Source organism: Phodopus roborovskii, unplaced genomic scaffold (genome assembly GCF_943737965.1).
Source record: "Phodopus roborovskii unplaced genomic scaffold, PHOROB, whole genome shotgun sequence".
Taxonomy (NCBI): Eukaryota; Metazoa; Chordata; class Mammalia; order Rodentia; family Cricetidae; genus Phodopus; species Phodopus roborovskii.
Window position 1 is genome coordinate 34,881,049 of NW_026126416.1, and position 21,176 is coordinate 34,902,224.

Genomic DNA, 21,176 nt, shown 5'->3' on the forward strand with positions numbered 1-21,176 from the left:
GCACCTTTTCATATGTTTCTATTTAATGGGATTGTGTTATACATTTGTCATTCATTTGGATTATCTTGCCACATTTCTGCATTCCATATTTGAGATTCCTCAATCTTTTACATGAGTTTTTTCCCCCAGAAGATTTACAAACATCAATTTTCATTCTTTATATTCTGGTGGAAATATTTTTTAAAAAGACATAGTGCCATGCATTCACAATTACTGTGTTATATAGAATAGTCTTACTGCCCTAAGAGGACCCATTGTGTCAGTCTTCATTCAACTCTCCTTCCCCAACCTTCTAGCTGATACTATGTTTTACTTGGGGGCAGGAACTGATGCAGAGGCCATGGAGGAGCGATGCTTATCACCGTGTTCCTTGTGGCTTTCTCAGGCTGCTTTCTTATAAAACCCAGGACCACAAGCACAGGGATGTTAACCACTCACAATGGGCTGGCCCTTCCCATGTACTTGTCCATAAGCAAACCTTAGGGAGGCATTTTCTCAACTGAGAGTCTGTCTTCTAAAATGACTCTAGCTTGTGTCAAGTTGATGTAAAACTAGCTGGGACAAAGATATATAATAACTAAATTAGCTAATATGAGAACATAAAAAAGTCTTCAAACATTGTAATGTCTTGTTTTCTTCATGGAGCTTAGCCCAAGAGAACACTGACTTCCACTAGTTTCCCAAATGTGCTCTCTCTCTCTTTTAAATTAAAAAGTGTGTGTGTGTGTGTGTGTGTGTGTGTGTGTGTGTGTGTGTGCAGGTAGGCGGGAGTGCATGTGTGGAGGTCAGAGGACTTGGTGGAGTTGGTTCTCTCCCTCTGCCTTTACTCAGGATGGAACTCAGGTCATAAGGCTTGCGCAAGTGCCTTGCCTAGGTGCTATCTTGCAGGCCTTGTCTTTTGTTTTTGTTTTTGTTTGTTTGTTTTTGAGACAGAGTCTTATGTAGCCCAGACTGTCTTTGAACTTGCTGTATCTCAGACAATGACCCTGTACTCCTGGGTTTCCTGCGTCCTCTCCCTATTGCTGGAATTGCAGGTATTTGCCACCATGACTAGCTCAGAGGCATTCTGCTAATGTATTGATGTTTAATAAGAATCAGGAGAAACAAATAGATGTTTATTCAGGGAGAAATAACTTATAACATAGACAGATGAACACCAGCAGGTTCCTGATCTCAGGGATGCCTCTGGATGTACTCCTGTCCCCGTGCTGCAAGCAAGAGCTATCCGAGCCCCCTCCTCAGACTTAGTTCCCCCAGGTAATGTCTGCCCATGTCTCCACCCTCAATGGGCGTGGTCTGTGCCACAGGTGTGGACAAAGTGACTATCTCACTACACTAATGGCTGAGTATACCTTTAAAATCTTCAACTTGGAGGCCTAAAATAAAGAGGAAAAATGTAATTCTGTTACTGAGTGTGCGTATTGTCTGTATCACAAGCCCTGGGATCTGCAAAGGTCATTGGTAGAGAATGGTGATGCTCTAGAGTGCTCTAGTGCATCTAGGAAATGCTATCTGGCTGTCTTGTGTTGGGAAGTGCTGACTGGCTGTCATCTCCATGGCTCAAGTGATGATGACTGCCTGCCATTGCAATGTGGGTGTGGCACTGACTCAAGACACAGTTCACGTGTGTGGAGGGGATTGAGGAATAGTAGAGGACTATTCAGTCCTCTGTCTCTCTTCAACTGTGTGCATTATTTTATTTTGTGAAGATTGAACAAATGCTTTTTTCTCTTTTTTTTATCAGTAGAGCCTTCACACTGTGAGTTTGAAGACACGTTTTTCTCAGTGTTTCATACTCAGATTTCTCCAGAAAATTATGAAAATTGCATCCAGGATATCAAGAAGGGTATGTTTAATTTGTGTGATTATATAGATTGCCACAGGAGGATGCTGGCTGTATATGGAAATACCCACAGATGAAGGAGACTTGATATAATTTAGAGTAATGGACAGATAAGAAGAAGAAGAAGCTAGAGTTTGGTGCAGCATAAGGGCCGAGGCTGTAGCTCAGTGGCAGAGTGTCGCCTAAGACATGAGAGGTACTAGGTTGAATCAGAGCACTACGAACATATGTAGCATACACTACTTTATGAGTTGACCCATGGTAAAGTTACTTGTTGAAACATCGTATTGCATTCTGTTACTGGATGTTTGAAATTTTTCCATGATAGTTTTTAAGAAGTAGCCTGTAGACTTCCTGTTCCTGCAGCTCTTACAGCTTATAGTCTCTTTACAATTGTAATGATGTGGTCATTTTGAATTTTCCAATGTTAGATTTTACCTGTGATGTGAAAAAGATGAGCCTTTGATCAAAGCAGAAAAGCAACCCTTTTCAAACACAGAAAGGATTCCCCTTCCACGACATTTCCTGATCCTTAGTTGTCTCGTATCACTTGGGCTGGACACCCCACCACCACTTGTTCTCTGCATTTTGATTGGTTGTGAGAGAGGGAGAAATAGTTTTCTTCAGGAAAGAACCTCCAAATTGGTTATCCTATACCCAGTGGTCAGCCCTGAAACCATACCATACAAATAACCTTATTCAGGTTGTATTTAAAAGTATATATATATATATATGTATGTATGTATGTATGTATGTATGTATGTATATATTTATGATACATGTCTCAACAATGAAAAGAAAAGAGGCCACGATTAGAGAGAGTGAGCAAGGCAGGTACCTGGTGGTGGTGGTGGTAGGGGCTGGAGGTAGGAAAGAGAGGGAGGGAAATTAAAATTGTATTTTAATTTTAAAAGTATGTTAAAAAGTAGACTGCCGCTGATAGAAATCTGGCCTAAGGAGGATAGGGAGAAAATAAGTACAAAACAAAGAAAAAATCCATATAATGCTTCTGGGTCGAGAATTCAAAACTTATTTCTTCTATGTGTGTTTTTAAGATATATTTTAGCATATAATTGAAATGAATTTTTAGTATGATTCACAATTGTAATTATGAGATCATGTTGAACTTTTTCAATACTAGATTTTACCTGTGATGTGGAAAAAAATGAGCCATTGATCAAAACAGAAAAGGAACCCTTTTCAAACACAGAAAGGATCGAGCTTAGGAGTAAATCCAGCCAGGATTTTATTAAGCGAAACATTGAGGTGGGTATCTCACGATTCAAAGACAATGTGGGAGTAAGCCAGTGGCAGAGAGGGTCACAGCGTGCACGTTATTCATCGCCTGTGTGAGGGTAGCATATCTGCGTGTGTGCATACATGGGCACACATGCCTATGCAGGCTTTCCCGTCTAGTTAGATCATGTCTCCCATCTTGCCCCGCCCTACTCTGTCTCCAATCCTATTCCATTTCTTTCAAAACTGCTAGGTACAACTACACGTTTTATCACTCATAAATAGTCTAGTTCCTGAAATGCAAAAGTGTTTTGAGCAGAGCATCCCCTCCAGATTTTAACTTGTACGTCAATAAAGCGTGCACTCGAGTGTTTATTTATTGACTCATTTTTGTTACGGGTTTGTATTTAAAACTTGGAGTGAAAGACCTTCCTGGCAGAGCAGCAAGGCTGGCTCAGAGAGAACCCCTGGTAGTTTTCCCTCCTCTGACCGCCCTCTGGTCCCTCTTCTTGCTCCCCTCTGAACCTGCGCTTGTCCCCCTCTGATTACCCCTCATTCCCCTCGGATCCTCCCTCTTGTTCCTCTCTGGTACCCCTCTCTAATCTCCCCTCCTATCCCTCCTCTGGTTCCCCCAGCACTTGGTCACTATCCTTGATTCAGGGGCTCATCCTTGGTGCGCCACAGTTCAGGCAACCTGCTTTGGTTTGTCTCTAAGGTAGAGGCAGGTTAGTTAAGGGCACAGGGACTCCTTTATTTAATTCATCCATAAGGAATGTCTGTGGGGTGGACAGAGGCTCACAGTGATGACTTGGATAGCTAGTCCAGGAAGCCACACTGGAAAGCGTAAAGCATCAGGAAGATGAGAGCCACGTTTTCTCAGCTCAGGCCTGAGCTCTTCTCACAACTGGCCTGCCATTCCAGGCAGCTTGGTCCCCGAGTCAGTCTGCCACTGTGAGGCCAGCCTTTGCACTGTCAGGCTCCTGAGCCCCATGTTTGTGTGACTTCCAGGAACTGTCTCCAACTTCATCTGTTCTTGTCACCACTGGCCCATTGGCTCTTGATGCTTTGTTTTGTTATCCAGGAATGGTGGAGTTCTCTGTTTCTGAGTTCTCACTATCACACACAATAACTCCAGTTTAGATTTTCCTTCTCTCGTTTTAACAATGGCAATGGAGTCTTTATTTAAATGCTGTATACGATAGTCTATAAATTAATTAATTTTTGAGATAAGGTTTCATGTAGGTCACACTGGCCTCACACTTGGTGGGTGGGCGAGGATGACCTTGAACTTCTTGATCCCTTTGCTTCAGCATCCCAAGTGCTGAGATTATAGAGACTATAAATGCGTGGCCATGGTGTTCAGTTTTATGAGGTGCCAGAGATTGAACCAAGGGTTTCATGCATGTGAGGCAAGTCCTACCAACTGATTTGTATGTCCAGCCCTAACATTCTAGAAAATTAAAGCAGTTTCACAAAGTGGCTGTGTGGTACCAGAAAGTATCCAGGTGTCCTTCTTGGTGTCTTGGCAAATGCTTTTCTGCTTCTACATCTGTGTATCTATGTCCTCTACATAAATACACCTATTTGTCTGTCATCTGTATCTATATGTCTGTCACCTGTATCTAATCTATATGTCTGGAGAAAGAAGCTTGAAGGCAGTTTACAGTAAACAATACACACACACACACACACACACACACACACACACACATATATATATATAAGACTGTTGAAGTCATTAATAAGAAGGCTTGCCTGGAGCCAGTGAGATGGCTCAGTGGGTAAAGAGTACTTTCCCCAAGTTAGAAACAATCTTATTTTATATTTCAATACAAGTTCCCTCCCTCCCATTCTCCCATGCCTAATCTCTATAATTTTAAAACTTACCATATCTATTTCGTAGAATTCTCATTTTTTTTTTACTGGATTATACTTTTCACTGCATGTTTACATTTCTTAAATACACCCTGTAGTTGGCCAAGAATTCCAGAAGCCCAGTGGTTATGATCGACAGAGAGAAGAAAAGGCTGGATGAACTCCTGAAAGGTCTGGACGACATAGACACAGGACTGTCCAGTTCTGAGGTATGAAAATTCAATTGTCAATGACTTCACCTTCCTTAATCTTCATTACGCCATTGGCCTCTTAGCACGGTCACAATTTTCCAGTTAGAAGACGTTCTCTGCGTTTACAATCCTAATGTTTTCAAAGTTATCTCCTCAAAGAAACATGCTCTTCTCAAGCGCTTGGCACTCTGGACTGACTTTTATTTCCCCCCAGCTGAATAAGGATTTGATAAGATGGGGGTGGGTGGGCTCTGGGCCCTGCCACAGCCCCTTTAGCTGCTATCTGTGGAAGACTGGGACACACAGGCTCAGAGAAAGGGTAGTGTTTACTGGAGATTGGAGAGTAGTTCCTGTGCAGTGATAGCTGTGGCCACAGGGGAGGGTGTATACCAGATGAACACTTGGCCTCAGCTCCATGACTATCCTGGCTGCAGGGATCTGACAAATTTTTAAGAGAAGCTAGAGAATCAGATTTTTAAATGGAAAACATGTTTTAAATGTCAACAATTAACTCTTTGGAAAAAATTCTGTGTGAACAAACACAACATCCCTTCTTCCACTCCAAATCCAAAGCAAACCTTGGAGCCTCACAGATTACAACCTCTAAGGTCCCCATGGGTGCTGGGTGCAGGAATGGAGGTGAAGGGTGGGCCTCCATTCTGAGGTTGCTAATCGTGGTAATTGTCTTAGTTTATTAACAAAACTTAAGTAGTAGAATTGGCCACCCAGGGTTCATTTTTAGTTGTTGGATTAACTATGAAGCTGGGCAAACCACTTCTGTTGGGTTAGTCAGTACATGGTACCTCTCTCTAACTATTCTTGTAATGCTTTGACAGTGAATTTTTTTTTATTAATATTGCTTTGGCTTGTTGGCTTAGTATTTATGTTTCATCCCTCACATTTTAAATTGCATAATATCAATTTAAACATATTTTTGATATTTTAAACTATTTTTTTGTTATTTGGAATGACCATGATAATATTGAGAACATTTCCTGACTTCAAATTATGTATCTTAATGATCGTATTTGATGTTTTATTTGCTAGCTCTTTTCCCCTCGAATTATTTGGGAATCCAGTCTTATTTCTGACCTGGTATTGTTACTATTCCCCAATTTTAGAAGTAGTTCCTTGTACTGGCTGGTTTTGTGTGTCAACTTGACACAAGCTAGAATCATTAGAAGGAAAGGAACCTCAGTTGAAAGATGCCTCCATGAGACCAGCTATAAGGCATGTTCTCAATTAGTGATCAGTGTGGGAGGGCCCAGCCATTGTGGGTGGTACCATCTCTGGGCTGATGGTCCTAGGTGGTATAAGAAAGAAGGCTGAGCAAGCCAGGGGAAGCAAGCCAGTAAGCAGCTCCCCTCCATGCCTCTGCATCAGCTCCCGCCTCTAGGATCGTGCCCTGCTTGAGTTCTTGCCCCGACTTCCTTCAGTGATGAACAATGATGAGGAAGTGTAAGCTGAATAGTGAATAAACCCTTTTCTCTCCAACTTGATTTTTGGTCTTTTTTTTTTTTTTTTTGTCACAGCATTAGAAACCACCAACTAAGACATTCCTAAGTTGCACATCTTGACCAGCCTAGAATTGTAGGATTGATTTTCTCCTCCCCCCTTCCTTTTCCTTTCTTCTTGGATATGTTGGAATAATTTGAAGTTTAGTTGCAGAATATTAAAGTTTTTAAAAACCTTTGAAATGGTATATTTCTAGATTTTAGGAATTTTTTTCTTTGTGTGTGTGTGTGTGTGTGTGTGTGTGTGTGTGTGTGTGTATGCAGTAAATACTTGTGTACAAGTGTTGGACGTATACATCCCTACATATGAACATGGAGGCTGCAGGCTGGTGCCTCTACTGTCCTCCTTTGTAGCAAAGCAGGTTTTGTAGTGGGACCCAGATCTCCTATGTCTAATATTAGTGAGTGGATGAGCCTGGCTGGTGGTTACTAAGTTACCTGCTTGATCCCTGACTGGAAAGGAGGTTAGGAAGATCATCTGGCTTCTATCTCAGGAAGGTGAGGCACCTGCAAGCCAGAAAGTTTAAGCTTCCCACACAGACTGACAGTGTCTATCTAGGTGGTGCTGGACAGGCAGAGTCAGACAGCATTACCTTCTATGGTGATATATTGTTTACGGTTTATTAAAACCATTGGAGATCAAAATAGCAAAACAGCCATTCTAGTTAGCTATAGAAGCTAGGTGGTACACACCTTTAATCCCAGGACTCAGTATTAAGAGGTAGACAGATCTCTGTTAATTAAGGTCACACTGCAAAGGCTACACAAAATTGGTCTAGTCTTAAAATAAACAGCTCACATAAAGGTGATCTCAACACCTGGGATCACAAGCCTTTAATCCTAGCATTAGGGAGGTGGAGACAGAGGTGATATGGCTGGGTGGAGAAAGGAATATTAGGAGGAGGATATAGGATCTGAGAGCCTTTTGCCTTTAAGGATTCATGGGGATAGGACTGCCATTTCAGCTTGGTAGCGGTAAGACCTCCTGGCTTGGCTGTGTTGATTTTCTGATCTTCAGCTTGAAGCTTGAACCCCAGCCAGTAAGTATCAGTCTCTAGGTCTTTTACAACCTTGAACTTAATATATGAAATTTCTTGCTGCAATTGCATGCTGCCTGGACATTAATGTTCCTGTTGGGATCCATCTATAGGTTCCTTTAACTCTAGCTTCATTAAAAATCCACACAGGGAAGAGTTTTACATTAATTGCTATTTAGTCATCAATTCTATAATTTTAGTTTCGATAACTATCACTTAGATAATTCAGTATGCATTTCAATTTTCTTTGGGAAATTAGTCAACCAGTTTCTTATTTGTAACTAATTGGGTAATACTACTTTCCTTTATTTTTAGCCTTTTTACAGTTTTTTTAATTGTAAACATGACATAATAATAAACCTGAGGTCAGTTTTCTGGGGTGTAGAAACCACAGGTGAATACTACTCTTTACACCTTGTTCCACTTTTGCAGCCATGGGTCTGACAAGTCCTGGTTGCAGCTCTTTGTGCCTGTTCAGACTGACTTGCCTGTACCTGATAGGCAGTCACCATGGATAGTGAGTGTGGTGTTTTTGAACAGATCCTATAAATGGATCTTGTCTTTTAAAGTTTTTATTTATGTGCATGCTGTCATGCGTGTGCGCCCACAGAGACCAACAGAGGGCATCAGATCTGGAGGGAGAGCTACAGGCAGTCCTGAGCTACCCCAGGTAGTGCTGGCACTGGCATTGGTTCCTTTGCAGAAACATCCCTAATTCCCTAATTCCCAACCACTGAGCCATCTCAGCAGCTCTGTGATTGGCTGAGACGCAGTTGCTTGGTTACGGTAGCATACTGTTAGTTTATAATTGGTTTATATCTTAAGTATAGTTTTCACTGTACATGAAGATTTTTGACTAACTTATTTGGGCATGCAGCCTTAGGCCAAATTATTTTTGCTTCGTTGGGATAAAGTATGAAAACACTATTTATTTTGTTTGTTTGTGTTTTTTTATTTTATATAACCAAGTCCATTTAAGTGAAAACAAACATTTATAGACAATATTTGGGAATTTGGGCGTTGTTCTTTCCAAACTACTTACTGCTGGTAAGGGGCGCTGTCATGGGGGATTCGAAGAAGATTCAGAAATCCTGGCTGTAGTCTGTAAGGCTGCTTTGTCCAGCTGAAAACACTACTTATTTAGTAGAAGAGTGATCATATGAAAGAGAACCAGCTTATGAGGCTGAGGAACCCCAAAGAGGCCGCTAGAAGACACTTTGCACAGGCTGAGAAGAGAATAAAACCATAAACTTTCCTGACATTTCACTACCTGGTATGGGTGGTGGTGTGTTTTGTAAGCCCTGGTCTTTGATGGAGAGGTCTAAAAAGTATGTTTTGAAACAAATGTAGCTGGGAATGACCTGATCCCCTTGGTTTCCTTTTAGGGTGATCAGTGTGGTTGGCTGGTCCCAGAAGAAGGCTATACTCTTGCAGCCACCGAGTCTCAGCAGCTGGCTCAGATTGACACAAAACTGCAGGAATTCTCTGTGGTCTCCCCAACCGTCTTCAGCCTCTCTCCAAGATGTGAGAATCAGAGCAGTAAGGTATGTTTTTTTAAAATTTTTTGGAGGGGGAGGGGGACTTGAGACAGGGTCTCTATATATAGTCCTGGCTGTCCTGGAACTTGTTCTATAGAACAGGCTGGTCTCGAACTCAGAGACCTTCCTGTTTCTGACTCCCAAATGCTGGAACTAAAGGCATGGGCCACCACACCTGGCAGAATGACAAGGTATGTTTAACTCAGGAGCATGCAGACTGTTCAGGTCAATGCATGCATAGCTACTGCACGTCCTTTGTAAGCTAAACTAAAGGGATTTTGTTCCAATTGCTCTTCTGAGTCCAATCGCAAACATTTCAGTTTTCCCAGCAGTGTGCATTTTCTTTAGGTTATTTCTACTTTCTGCCCGTTTTTCTTCAACTGGGAATTGTCTGGGAAGGGGCAATTGTGGAGGCACTTATTTTAATATTGTCTTATCTTTTTGGTTCAAGATAGTTCTCGGTCAAGGAAGAGAAGTTAACAGTATTCATTATCAGTCCCTTACAGCCTTTCTTTCCTTTGTTCTTTTGGCACTAGATGTGAGCAGAGCCAGTCACATGCCCCTTCCTCTGTCATGTCCTTCCAACTCCTTTAATAGCAAGAACAAAGCTTTTACTGTGATGTTGTCTGTCCTCTGACAGCTTTGAAATAGGTGTGAATGGCTCCCTCCAAAATTCTTCTACACAGTGTGTAGAGTGTGGAGGACAGAGATGAGCAGTGTTGACACAGTAAGTTTCCTACCTGCTCCTCTGCATTCCAGTTCCCACAGTCTAGTTTGTGTGTGTGTGTGTGTGTATGTGTGTCTGATTTTGCTATCTCTCTTCTAGCTTTGTAAAAAGCTTTACCAAATCATTTTTCACACAGTGTTTTTTTTTTTTTGTGGGTGGGGGGAGCTCTCAAAAATTTTAAGTATCAGTAACTTAGAGTAAGTCCATTCTAGAAGATACTAATCGCTTATTGAAGGTTACTTGTAACACAAATAAATAAATGACCCAGAGACAGATATTGGGCTGATTTTGCTTTTCTGAATCCTCAGTCAAGCTTTAATAAATCATAAAGAATATATCACCACAGTTACCTTGTCTAAAGAGACCATGTAAAGATGTCCTGAAGAAACAATGTAATTGGTGCCGGCACCTTGGAAGCTGTCTCAGCATTCCTAGGTTAGGTTTCTAAGGGCCAGGAGGGAGTCACTCCTGACCCCTAGCAGCAGAAATGGTGGTGGCATTGTTCCCGGCACTAATTTCGGGATTGGGTCAGAGTTCACAGAAAGAGAGGATTGGGATACTCACTGTCATTGAATGTACCCTGGGACACAAGTTACTAGAGTTGTGTTTTGTTTGTATTACTCAGTTCTGCTTCTCAATAAGAGTTAGTCAAGATGAGTAATAAATTGCCTGGAGGTCCCCTACATTTTTTTCATGTTTCATCTGACGTTTTTGTTGTTGATAGGGTTCCAGGATGGCTATGATCTAAAGTCTCAACAGTGTCTTAGAGGCAGAAGCTGTCCTTGTCATAGCTGTTAGCTGTTCTTCTCCAAAGAGGCTGAGAATTTAGAGATTTGTTCAGGATTTAGAAATTCAACTATATCATGAATTCTTTGCTAGAGTGTGTTATCATCACCTAAATCACCCCCCTCCCCAGAGTCCACATTATGGTTCAGATAAATTATTTGAAACATAATGAAAAGGGGAAACCAATATACAACTGTGCTGGTGTGGGCTGAGATCATGTAATTTTATTCGAAACAACACTTTTTTTTTTTTTTTTAAACAAAGAAAAGAGAAAACTTCACCTGGGGTTTCCACCAAATGCAGGGACAGACCAGGAGCCTAACAGTTGCTGAGAAGAAGTAATTGATGCTTCTTGCATGCACAACAGCCTGTCATTTGGATGTATATCCACTTTCCTCTTGGAGCTTCTAGCCCAAACCAGTTCTAGCTAGAACTGCACATGGAACTTTCAAGTAGAAATGCAAACCTGGCAAATTATCTCATGGTAATTATTTTGGGATTGTGAGGTCTTGTGAATAAATTCACTGAAAAGAATGCGCAAGCATTTTATCTCTGTGTAGTTGGTGAATGGGCTCCAATCTGGTGTTGAACATAAGCACTTAACATTTGAATTCATCTTATTTTCATTCTTCTGCAGACCATCAGGCTCATCAGTAATTTTTTTCTTCATGAGCCTTTAGAAGAATGTCATACTTAAAAGACATTTAAATGTAAATTCCCACTTAAAGACTTGTTTGTGCTTTTGTGCCTCTCTCTCTCTCTCTCTCTCTCTCTCTCTCTCTCTCTCTCTCTCTCTCTCTGTGTGTGTGTGTGTGTGTGTGTGCATATTCATGTGGGTGCTAGCAGAGGTCAGTAGGGGCTGTCAGAGCCTTAAAGCTGGAGTTGCAGGCAGTTGTGAGCTGAGTGCTTTGCAAGAACAGCAAAGGCTTTTAACTGAGGAACCATCTCTCCTGTCTCTAAATTTTTTCTTTCAAAACGATGCAACAAACATTAACTTAGGGCTTACTGTACATTAGGAACTATAGGGGCTTAAAGATAAGTCAGGAACACGGATGACCTTGGAGTAGAAAAGCCTGAGCAGGTCGTATTTAGGAATATATGTTTGTACGTATATACATGTAACTACAATAAAGAATAAGAGGCCTTTCAAGTGTCTGCCTTCAAAGCATGAGGACTTGAGTTTGAATCCCAGCACCCACCTCAAAAACAAGACAACAAACAAACCATAAAAAACCCCAGACCGCAGAAGACTGCCACCACATAGCACAAGGGTGGAACTGGTGGCTGTGGGCCAGATAAATTCACAGATGGGTTTCCTCAGGCCCACAAGGGTTTACAGATGTTTTTAGTCAACATTTTCAGGTGAATTCAAGTGGAAATGCTAATGTCTAGTGTCTTTGAGAATTAGAAAGTATGGCAACTCTCTACCTGACTCCTTGGTGTCGTGTCGGCTGGTGTCCTGGACTGAGCTGGCTAGCAGCTGTTGTTTCCTTTGGCTCTCACTTTCCATTTTGCATCATGTTGTTAAGAAAATGGTTTTCTGGACAAGCTGAAACTCACAGGCTCCCCGACATAGCTGCTTGTAGTTAACTATGTGATGCTAAGTTAGTAGGCATGGAAAACTATGATCACACTTTGAGGGGCTCTAGAAATGATTGCAGAGATAATCAAACCTCTGGTCAGTGCAAAAGGGCAGGGGACATCACCTCTCCTTGCCCTTAGAAGTTTGCTGGTTGTGACTCTCCTTATATTAATCACATGCCTGGTGCTCTTAACTATGGGGAAAAAGTGCTTTTAAAGATTTATTTACTTATTTATTTTATGTATGAGTGCACTATCTGCGTGAATGCCTTTATACCAGAAGACGGTATCAGATCTCATTATAGATGGTTGTGAGCCACCATGTGGTTTCTGGGAATTGAACTCAGGTCCTCTGGAAGAGCAGCCAGTGCTGCTAACCACCGAGACATCTCTCCAGCCCCAATTATGAAAAAAAAAAAAATTTTTTTTTTAAAAATAGCATTTGCCTTTTCCTCTGTGAAAACAAAGCATGTGGCCACATTTAAAATAAAGCATATTTTACCATGACTGCTATAATATTAATAATATTGTGGTTGTGGTTTTCTCATGTGTTTTTAATTCTCATCTTATGGGAGCCAGAGAGAGCGCGAACGAACGTGGTATGTATTCATAAGATCTGTACATTAAGTGTGCATACCTGTACTGACCAGTTTCTTGACTTGCCAATAAGCCAGACATTTATTTCTCCATATTGGAAATCGCCCTGTAAAGTTGAGTGATACCGTATAATTTTGTTTTTCTCCTTTGCACATAGACTAGATTCCAGCTTTCTCCAGAAATATCTATGCTATGGGAGTGGTGTGACATTCAGTTTCTTAAATCCTCAGCAACTGGATTCAATAATAAAGGCTATTCTTCTTGGCTCCTGTAAAGACATAGAGTTTATTCATCTCTCATGCAATCAGTCTTACTAAATCTAGAATTCCACTTCATGGTTAGAGGATTTTTTTTTTTTTCTGGTCAAAGGAGAGTCTTCAGAAATGTCTCTTACTGACAAGAGGTATTTCTTTGTTCTCAGACCAACTAACTTAATCAAATGGATGGCTCTCCTTAACCTGATTGACTGCCCTGTGTTTAGAATAGTAATTCCATCACACACACACAATTTGGTGATACAAAAACAAACAAACAAACAAACAAACACACCCAAACCCCAGACCCTTAACTATTTGAAGGAAGAACATTGTATTTACATTCATCTTTTTTTCTTGCCAAAAATCACATAACTGCTGACAGCAAGAAAATGAGTTTGGTTTGTTTGTTTCTTTCTCAACACTAGCTGAAGTTTAGGAGCAATTGTATGTAATCCTGAAAAAAAAATGTATATTGCCAACTTCATTTCCCCCAGATTTAGAGTGTGGGTTCAGGGCAGGAATCCAGCTACCACTCAGTCTACTCTAGTTACAAGGCCTGCTTTTACCTCCCTGCAGAAACACACCAAGGCAGCGTGACTTCAGAGCATCCGTGTTAGCACTGAAGAATAAACAAGAACTTAACTCAGCATGCCTTGCCTCTGGAGCCAGGCTGTCAGAATTCTCATTTAGATCTGGGAAATAGCTCTTGCTTCCCCCCCCCCATTTTTGTAGATAGTTTCAAATTTTATAATTTGTTTTCTTGTGATACCGCCAATTCCGGCAAGGTTTCTTTCATTTCAATGGCAACATTCCAAGATGTTAAAAACAGTCTGTTTGAAAGATTTCCCTGCTACGTTTGGGCAGCTGACCTATATGAGACAAGAAATAGGACTGGCTTGTAGACATGCTGAGAGTGAGCCTGGACATGCAGGCGTTACCCACGCAGGTCTGTGTCCTTAACGCATGGCTTCTTTGAATATCAAATAACTTAGTGAGCTCTGAGTAATTTCCTTTGTATGTGACTTATGAAAAACGAGTTTATTTAGCTTCAAAGGGCTCTGTTAGCTCAGTCAACATCACAGATACTTTTTAAAGGGTAAACTCAGAATCTCTTGGCAATCGGTTAGTCAGACTAACAAATACCAATTTACCTCAGGGTTAGTCCTCTCCTTATGGTGCCATTAGACACTCTGAGTACATCACGGAGAGCCTTTGCTGAATTCTCTGTAGAATCCTTCCTGACTGACCCAGACCCATGGAAACAGTCTACTGAGTGAAGAATCTGCTAATTAATTCTAAGACCATGAAGACCGTTTTGGCTGGTGTTTGCCATCAGAAAAGAACTCCCGGCACTAGGCGCTGGCTCATTCTGCAGTGGGTCACTGGACAGGACCAGTGACTTTCTTTTTTAATTGTTCCTTCTTGGCCTGTTTTCAGGACATGGCATTCTTTGGATACTTGAACTAGGTGGTTATGCTGTCAGAGAGCGTGACTAAGGAATGAAGGGAAGGTCTCACATACCTTCCAAGTCCTAATGCAGAGAATTGTAGACGAGGCAGTAGAAGTTAAGACCTGGGAAGAGGATGTGGCATCCTAGTTGCATACCTGATTGTTCTAGAAGAGCTGGACCAGAGACCTGAACTTTTTGATTGTGAGGAATACACTCTCTTTCAGAGTAGAACAGAAATAGGGTTGGTAGAATGCCATGCTTGCTTAAAAATAAAAAATATGATCTTCCAGCTTATGAAATTAATATATTTACTGTAGAAAATTCAAGAACCACAATACTAAGAGCATTGGAAAACACACACACACACACACACACAATGTAGTGCTTCATGCATGCTAATGAAGTGTTCTATCCCAATATTAAATCAAGTTTTTTTTTTCAAATCAGCAAGTTAGTTACTGTTAAACTTTCTTCCAATTTATTTCTGTGCAAATTTGGCTACTGACCCCCTTCCCAGGCAGTATATCGAGTTGGGACAAGAAACAGAGCACAGCCAGCTTGGATTTCAGATGCTTGTGCCACTGTGTCCAGCTTTTCCACAGGTCCTGGGGATCCGAACTCAGGTCCTTAGGCTTGGGTGGCAAGCATTTTCACACACCGAGCAAACTCTCCACTCTCAGGAGAATCTTACCAAAGGTGCGTTGTGCTGACATTCACTATAAGCATGATCAAACATTAATTGTGATCAAAGTTGTGAGAACTGAAGTTAGAGTGTATTGCAGGTTTAGAGGGGTCTAGTTTGTATGGGGACATAGGAAGATCAGTCATGCCACCATATAGGCAGTGATGAGTGGTCTGTGCAAGGAAGGAACAAGTAACCATATGAACAGTAAGATGGATATATTGAGTAAGCTTTCCCTTCTAGATATGCCAGAGGACTTTAAGGTGGATGTATGCTCAAGCTAGATTAAATGACTAGTCGTCTCTGAGGGGATTTGGAGGGTGGATGCCTGGGGTGGTGGGGAATCAGTAGTACAAAGGTACACGGGGAGTTGGGGGGGTGAATGGGGAATGGATATGCTCATGTTTTGTTGTACAAATGTATATCCAAAGAATTGGAGGGATTAAAGGAAGATATGAAGAGAAATGTGTGTGATACACTTGAAGCCCAGAGAAACTGGGACGCAGGCTCCTACCCAGCTGTACCTTCATGCTTTTCAGCTGATGCCAGACCGAGTTTATCTCCCCATTTGTTTATGTGCATTTGGACTTTTAATTCCTCAAATAGGAGAACTGAAAAGGATTCTAAACACGGGTTGAAGGTAAGAGACACTGAGCAACACAGTTGACCCTCAAGTCCTAGTCACACTGGAGGGTCTGTGGCTGTGCCTTAACTGGCCTGGGAGTGAATTCTTTTTTACTTTTAAATTAGGAACCTGACCCCAATGAAGAAAGAAATATGGAACCAACTCCAGGGGAAAAGATACTCCGGGACAGCAAAGAGCAAAGGGACCAGCAGTCTCGGCTGAGAGCCATCGACGGGAAGCTGAGAGAGATCAATGAACAGGTACAGTCTTTCTCCCTTTAAGTCCGATTGTAGCCATTCATTGTACTAAAAACCCATTCAGTTAGATTGTTCTTAATATGGTGAGTTTGGCATGAGAACTTGCCAGTCTGAATAAAAGCAAAAAATACGATTCATAGGATTTAAGATGATAGTATGATACAGTAATTTATGTAATTTACTTACTACAATCTGTAAAATACTATCTGAACTCAGAATCATGTTGCATGGTCTGTGCCTCACAGGAACACACACATTCCTTTATCGTGGACAATATTTAGTTTTCAAAAATAAATAAATAAATAAATAAGCAAACAAACAAACTCCCATCCTTACGTATTAGCTTTAATGCTTAAATATTCCTTCCTTTTGTTTACAATAAGTACATTTTTATTTTTAATACAGTATAAATTTGAAGCCTACTACATATTTTTGTTGCCTTTTATTTAAAGCTATATTATTATTGATGACAGATCTTTTAAATGCATGTTTTGAGCTAGAGTCCCAGGCTGGGCTTGGGGGGGTGGCTTTTAAGGCTGGGAGGGTTGGTTCTTTTGGTTGACAGTTTGAGAGCACAGTACATGATGGCAGGGAAGGTGTGATGGTGAATGTGGCTTCAGCCCCTAACTGTGGTAGCAGGAGCTCCAGGCAGCTGGTCACATCTGTCTGAAGCCAGGAAGCCGAGAGAGCCTCTGAAGGAGGCTTCTGGGAGCTGCTTATTCTGCTTTGTTTCCTTATTCTTGACCCTGTAATGGAGTATCCTTCCGAGATCCCTGCTGCTTAAGTCTCATGACTTGAGTTCAAATGCTGGCAGTCATGGTGGAAGGAGAGAGCCAACTCTCGAAAGTTCCCTTCTGACCTCCACACTTGTGCTACGGCACCCACCCACCTTCACTCACACACATTCACACACGTTCACTACATGCACACATTATAGTATTAAAATAACTTAAAATCACTGATTGGGGAAAAAGAGGCATAGTATATGGCCGCAGTATTGGTGAGTTGAGGTCTCAGGGATGGGAAAGAAAGAGCTGAACACAATATGGGGGGCCCTGATAGCTACTCCTGGAGATGCCTGTGAGCAGAGGCTGGAAAAGCTGTGTCCGTTCTGTGATGCTGATGACTGCTGATGCTCATCTGTCTTGGTCAAGGTTAGCTGAGAGAGTGGGGTTCAACTATCCTGTAGGTGGCTGCACGTGGTCCTGCTGGTGCCAGTGGGGATGGCTGTTAGGATCTGTGGGAAGAAGACAATACAGTGAAGCTGAACTTTGCACACTTCATACTGAACTGAATATTCACATAGGGCCCATAAAGCAGCTACACGGAACAGCCTCCCTGGGCGGTCTCTCCATTATTTGCCATACAAAGGACAGACAGTCTCTGGGACACTCACTCTTGTTTTTTCCTTCCTCAGAGAGTTGATTTCTGTCATTTTGGGGGTTCTTGTCCCACCCAGTCTTCTAACCAACCCCTGCCCCATGCTTTTAAGGTACCAGAGTTATAGTCCTGTAATGCAAGTGTCTGTTGTGGGTACCATGGTTATGATCCATATTGATTGGGCTGGAATCTCAACTTTGTGATGTTAACATATTGTGAGAATTTTTTCCAGGGGGAGATGTAAACAGTGTCCACCCCTCATACCTTAAGTCTTAATGACAACCTAAAGTTTGAGTCTATTAGGCATTTTTTTACAGATCGTGAGTGAGGGGTTATGAGCAGGAGTATGGGTGATCTTGAGCAGCTCTGCTAAAAAGACTACACCCACTGTGAATGATGGCTTCACGTGGCTGCGTGGATGCAGGCCTACCCCAGCCTAGATACTTTAGCTCTTTCCCAGGCCCCAAGGTCACATGAGATTCTTGTACAACTGTCCGGGGAAAGTGGATACTCAGATGACCAGCTTCATCCTGTCCTCTGAGGGAATGCCGAGTCAGCAAGCTCAGTTGTGATCTTTTGCCAGCAGACATGTCAGCCTTAGGAAGATGGCAGTTGCTCTGCTCTGGGGATAGGACTGTGCAATACAGTATTTGTGTGAGCTTGTTTCTAGAATGAGGAGGATGGAGTACAGACAGAGAAATGGAAGCTGGAGGTGGGGGAGTGGGTAGTCTTTCAGAGGACCCATGATATCATTCTCCTGACTCAGGATGAAAGGAATGGTGGACCTAGGAAAGCAGGCTTGGAAATGAAGACGGAGAAAGGTTACTGTGCACACTGGCGATCAGAGAGAGGAGGAGATAGGGCAAGATTGGGTCTGTGGGGACTAGAAGAGTCTGCTGATAAACAATGGCCCACCTGAAGCCCATCAGCAAGGATTGGAGGTCTCCCCAACTGCCTTCCAAAAAGTAAAGAGAATGGGTGAAACAGGGTGAGGCAAGCTTGGATAATTGCAGTGGAGGGTCAAAGAGGCAAGGGAGTTGATGGTGCCTCTGATTTCATAACCAGAGGGAAAATGAATGGAGCATGTGTGCTCCAGATGTCAGCTTGGGATCCCATTGCCCTTCTTTTCCCAGTTTCAGAACTTATTCCATATAACAGTGCAGAGTACCGTGCAGCTGTCAAATGTTTGAGGTGGATCTCTGCAAATTGAAAAGAAGATGAATAGATATATATGGAGAAAGATGTCACTGCATGAATCAGCGATTGTTGTGACTCCATTCGTGTTGAGATGTCAAGGGGGAAATCCTGGGTCCATGGCTTTTAGCAGGGATGGCTTTTAGTGAGGAGAGGGATGCAGGACAGGTAAAGAAAGGAAATACACGTATACGACATGCTAAAGGGAAATAATAATGGGGTCTCAGGTGATTTTTATGTTGTTTGCATTTTTCTATATCTTCCCAACTTCAAAAATATATTTCTAAAGAACATTAATGTTTATGAATATGAGGATTTGTGGCTGTTACTATCTCTTGCCTGCTCAGTGATCTTTCACCATTTAGAAACAGAGTCACTACAACGAAAGAGATTTAGTCTTACTGGTAACTCAGATTCACATTCTCACACCTGTTAGGCACTGTCTACCCCTGCTAGACCACTGAGAATATCAGTGATGTTACATGATTGTGTGTGAGTGGGGATATTATAAGCTGGGGAGCAGTAATGTTTGAACATATTGGTAGCTTTTTAATTTGTTCCTTTTTCCTCAGGAAACAATTGACTAATAAATACAACAGTGACTATAACATTATTTACATTTTTGCCCATATAATCTCACTTTTAAAAATATTTCCAAAGAAATAATATCCAAGGAAAACCAAGGCAAATAGAACAGGACATAACAAAAGTGCTCTCAAGTTAATGCATGCTAAAGCAACTTATACACTATGAGCCCAGCTAAGACCATGGCAGGACAATAAAAACAATGAATGCATGGGCCTCGGCAATATAGGGCATCATGGAAATGTTTAGTAGAAAACATGAAAATCAAAGTTGAGGGTCGATCTTACCATCTATATGTAATGTATGTTACACATATATGCACATCAGTGTGAAATACATGAATGGGAATAGCTTATCTTTATTAATTTTCTGCTTCCCACTGATTTCCCCTTTTCTTCTAAAGGAAGAGGAGTCATAATTGAGGGCATCCTACAATCCCATTGTATCATTTAGAGATACTTTAATCCATCAGTGTAATGATGAACTGATTGATAATTTAAGTTCTTGGCTGAGGTAAAATGCCTTTAAAGAAGTAGTGTGGTAAACCTACCTTTCACAGCTTTCAATTTTAGATTTTGGATTTTCAAAAGAATCAGCAGTCCGCCTTTACCTCGGTGAGCCCATTAATGATACAATGGACAGCAGTTTGTTAGCATTGGGGAAAGCTCTTCACGGTCCCAATCATTTAAAAAGCATCAACCGCACTTTTCAGATCTCTATTGTGTCTCATTTGGGTTTTTTTTTTTTTTTTTTTTTTTTTCATCTTTTGACGTTGCTCCTACATCTTTGCGCATTCCTTCCTGTTTCTGTTTCCTGGAAACCACAGTTTGGCCTTGTTTGGTGAACTGAGTTATTATTGCATCAGGGTGGTTAGCTCTCTAAGCCCTGTTGCTGAGCGTTGAGGGTAAGAATGCGGTTCACAAAGGGTTGTCAATCCTTGTGTTCTTATTCTTATTTTGATACGCGCTTATCATTTGGTCTGCTATAAGAATGTATCGAGCTTGGTCCAAAGACCAGGGGATTTTGTTTGCCCAGAGGACAGCTTGGAGGACATTCCTCCAGTTGTTGAACACTAGAAAATCAATTGTAGAGCATGGAAGCTGAACAGATGAATGAGTTTTCAAAAGCTCACAAGTAGTTAACAGTAGGCTTAGGCCAACCCTCAGTTCTGTAAACTTCTCAATAAAGACAACTACTAATTACTTCTCTGTGGGTCAGCCATTTTCTGTGTGGGATTTGTGACCACCTCATGTGATCTGTGCCACCATGCCTGGCTTTTTCGTATTGGTTCTGGGAATTCAACTTAGGTCCTCATGTCTGCTTGGCAAGTACTTCACCAACTCAGCTCTCTCCCTGGTCCACATATTTCCAGCTGTTACCATGCCTAATTTATGAATTAAATGCATACATGTATGTATAGGAGAAAGCATAGAAGAGATAGGGTTTGGTACTAACTGGGGTTTAGTGATCCAATGGGGCTCTTGGAATATGTCCTTTGGGGGAGGTACTGCTTCTCCCTCCCTCCTCTCTCTCTCTCTCTCTCTCTCTCTCTCTCTCTCTCTCTCTCTCTCTCCCTTTCTCTCTCTCTGTCCAGGGTTTCTATGTGCAACATTCCTAACTGTCCTGGAACTCATAGAGATGTACTTGGCTTTGACTCCTGTGTGCTGGGATTAAAGGTATGCACCACCACCACGACTGGCTACTGCCTTTCTTATGGTTGCCATTTAAAGCTACTTCTGTCCCAGAGAAAGGATTGGCTGAGGCAGTGACACACAGTGACAGTCATCAGGGGTTCACTTTCTACTGGTAGCTAAGAAACTT

General features: G+C 41.7%; 1 protein-coding gene across 1 annotated transcript in view; it reads left to right on the forward strand.

Annotated features, from left to right (window-relative positions):
• The window catches only part of Fsip1 (fibrous sheath interacting protein 1), a 116,959-nt gene that overhangs the window by 14,645 nt on the left and 81,138 nt on the right, over positions 1 to 21,176 (forward strand). The window contains exons 6-10 of the mRNA XM_051183711.1: positions 1,745 to 1,846; positions 2,985 to 3,109; positions 5,053 to 5,163; positions 9,082 to 9,240; positions 16,065 to 16,199. Of these exons, the coding sequence (XP_051039668.1) occupies positions 1,745 to 1,846; positions 2,985 to 3,109; positions 5,053 to 5,163; positions 9,082 to 9,240; positions 16,065 to 16,199 (632 nt within the window). The remainder of the gene's footprint in view (positions 1 to 1,744; positions 1,847 to 2,984; positions 3,110 to 5,052; positions 5,164 to 9,081; positions 9,241 to 16,064; positions 16,200 to 21,176) is intronic.